General features: G+C 36.4%; 1 protein-coding gene across 1 annotated transcript in view; it reads right to left on the reverse strand.

Annotated features, from left to right (window-relative positions):
• LOC105619447 (discoidin domain-containing receptor 2-like) overlaps positions 1 to 2071 on the reverse strand; it is an 80668-nt gene that overhangs the window by 59405 nt on the left and 19192 nt on the right. Inside the window, exon 2 of the mRNA XM_012200965.1 lies at positions 1507 to 1605. Coding sequence (XP_012056355.1) covers positions 1507 to 1605 — 99 coding nt within the window. The remainder of the gene's footprint in view (positions 1 to 1506; positions 1606 to 2071) is intronic.

Consider the following 2071-nt stretch of genomic DNA (forward strand, 5'->3'; position numbering starts at 1 on the left):
ACTTCTTTCTTTTCTTTCTTCTCTCTCTCTCTCTCTCTCTCTCTCTCTCTCTCTCTCGTGTAAGCGAATGCTTCAACCAGTATAAAATCGAGGAAACAAATCCCCTAAATAATAAGAAGAAGGAGACTCGACCCTTTTCGTGTGCCAGTCTGAGTGCTCTCATCCGGATTGAAACGCTCTTCTATCGAGATCGGATTTCTAACGAGGCTAGTAAAGAGAGAGGGACAGAGGAAAAGAGATTGGTACTGTATAAAGAGAAAGAGAATACGTACAATGTAACCGTGAAAGTTGTCGCCAGTTCATGCGGTAATCCGCTAATAGCATGTCCGCGTACAACTGTATGCATCGATAATCCATAATCCACCGATACTAGGTAGAACCGATGTGCATATGTCCACATAGTGAAGAATATATGTTTTATCTGCACATATTTATGCTATACCTGCGCGGATTAAGAGCAGTTTTATGGCGACCTTCCATCTACGGCTATCGATTATTGAATTTCCATGAAAAATGGCAAAGAGAAGCGAACCAGATAGATATGTATACATGTAAGAGTTTTCTACGTGTAATCGTATTCTTTAATTCTAATTTGAACTGAAACAACCAAACGGCATTTTCTTTCTGTTTGAGGAATATGGTTGATGTTTCGCAAGTCCAGCAGAAAAATAGAACGGTGGCTGTTCTGTTTCGCTTGAACGGTTTTTCTTCTTGATTTGTCTGACTAGGAACTGGACTTTCGCTACTGACAACGTTAAGAATCAAACTTTTCGTTTTCAGATAGAGTTACTAAAGTTTGGACTTCAAACGTACACGTGACCAAATAATAAATTACACAATGTTGCTATTTCCTACAGTTCCTACGCCATAATATGTTTAAATTTGGTACAATATAATTAGCTGTAAGCACGAGTTGTTTTAAGTTCTTAAAATTTATTAGATCCAGGACATTGTTTACAGAACAAGCTCCGCTTTGTTCCGCTGAAATTGTTCTCTGTAAAAATTTTAATAACGTAGTGATATCAAAATTCGCTGTGTCACTGATTCAGCCAGTGGTTATATAATGAGGACGGTTCTTAACTATTTCTTTTTTTTTCGTTTATTTTTTTAATACTGTACATCCAAGCAATTTTACCGTGCGCGAATATTCACGGTAATGACCACCACGTAATGACTGGGGAACTAAACAGTATTTCGTAATGGTGCTCGCCATATTGCAATTTGAATTTCGCTGAAATCGGTAAAAAAAAGAGGTGCCGGGTGCCGCGGAATGAATATGTTAATTGGCTCTGGAATTGGCTGTCCCTGTCGGTGATTGATTAAAATTCGATACGTCGTGACGCCGCCGCGTTGGTCGACCGAACGATGGACGAGAGGGTGAAGAGAGGGTGAAAGGGCGGCGAACACGACCGGGTGGGAAGGGAGAGTTAGCATGACTGCAACGAACCGGCCGTTCAGAGAAGTTACTTTGCGGATAAACGAGATTGAAATTTCGATGGAAATTACCGCCGATACTTGTGGACTTAAGCGAACTGTCACCAAGTCAAACAGCAGTGACGACTTGTCGATTACGTCAGGGGGTGTGTCATCATCTAACATGCCAGACTAAAAGAAATGGAAAAACGTTTTCGGTGTTCGCGTCTTAGTTCACTTTCTGGTATCCCGCGTCTTGAATTGCTCAAAAAGTCGACTATAGAATTGCGCAAGGATAGAAGGTATTCAAGAGGCAGAAACACAACGGATGGTTATTTAAATATTATTACATTTTTTATAAAAGTTATAAATAACAGTATTTCTCAATTATTTTTTAAATATTAAAAAAATTTGAGTTAATTATTTAGTTAAATAAATAAATTATAATTAATTTATTTAAACAATTTTTTTACATAATAAATTAGTCGATTAAATATGATTTCATATTTGTTCATATTTCAAGGATTTACGTTGCAAATGTTACAAACGTTGTTAAGTTTTCAATAATTTTAGCTGTATTCGCTTTAAAATTTATATATATATATATATATATATATATATATATATATATATGTGTATATATATATATATATATATA

This window comes from Atta cephalotes (assembly GCF_000143395.1).
Source record: "Atta cephalotes unplaced genomic scaffold scaffold00021, whole genome shotgun sequence".
Lineage (NCBI taxonomy): Eukaryota > Metazoa > Arthropoda > Insecta > Hymenoptera > Formicidae > Atta > Atta cephalotes.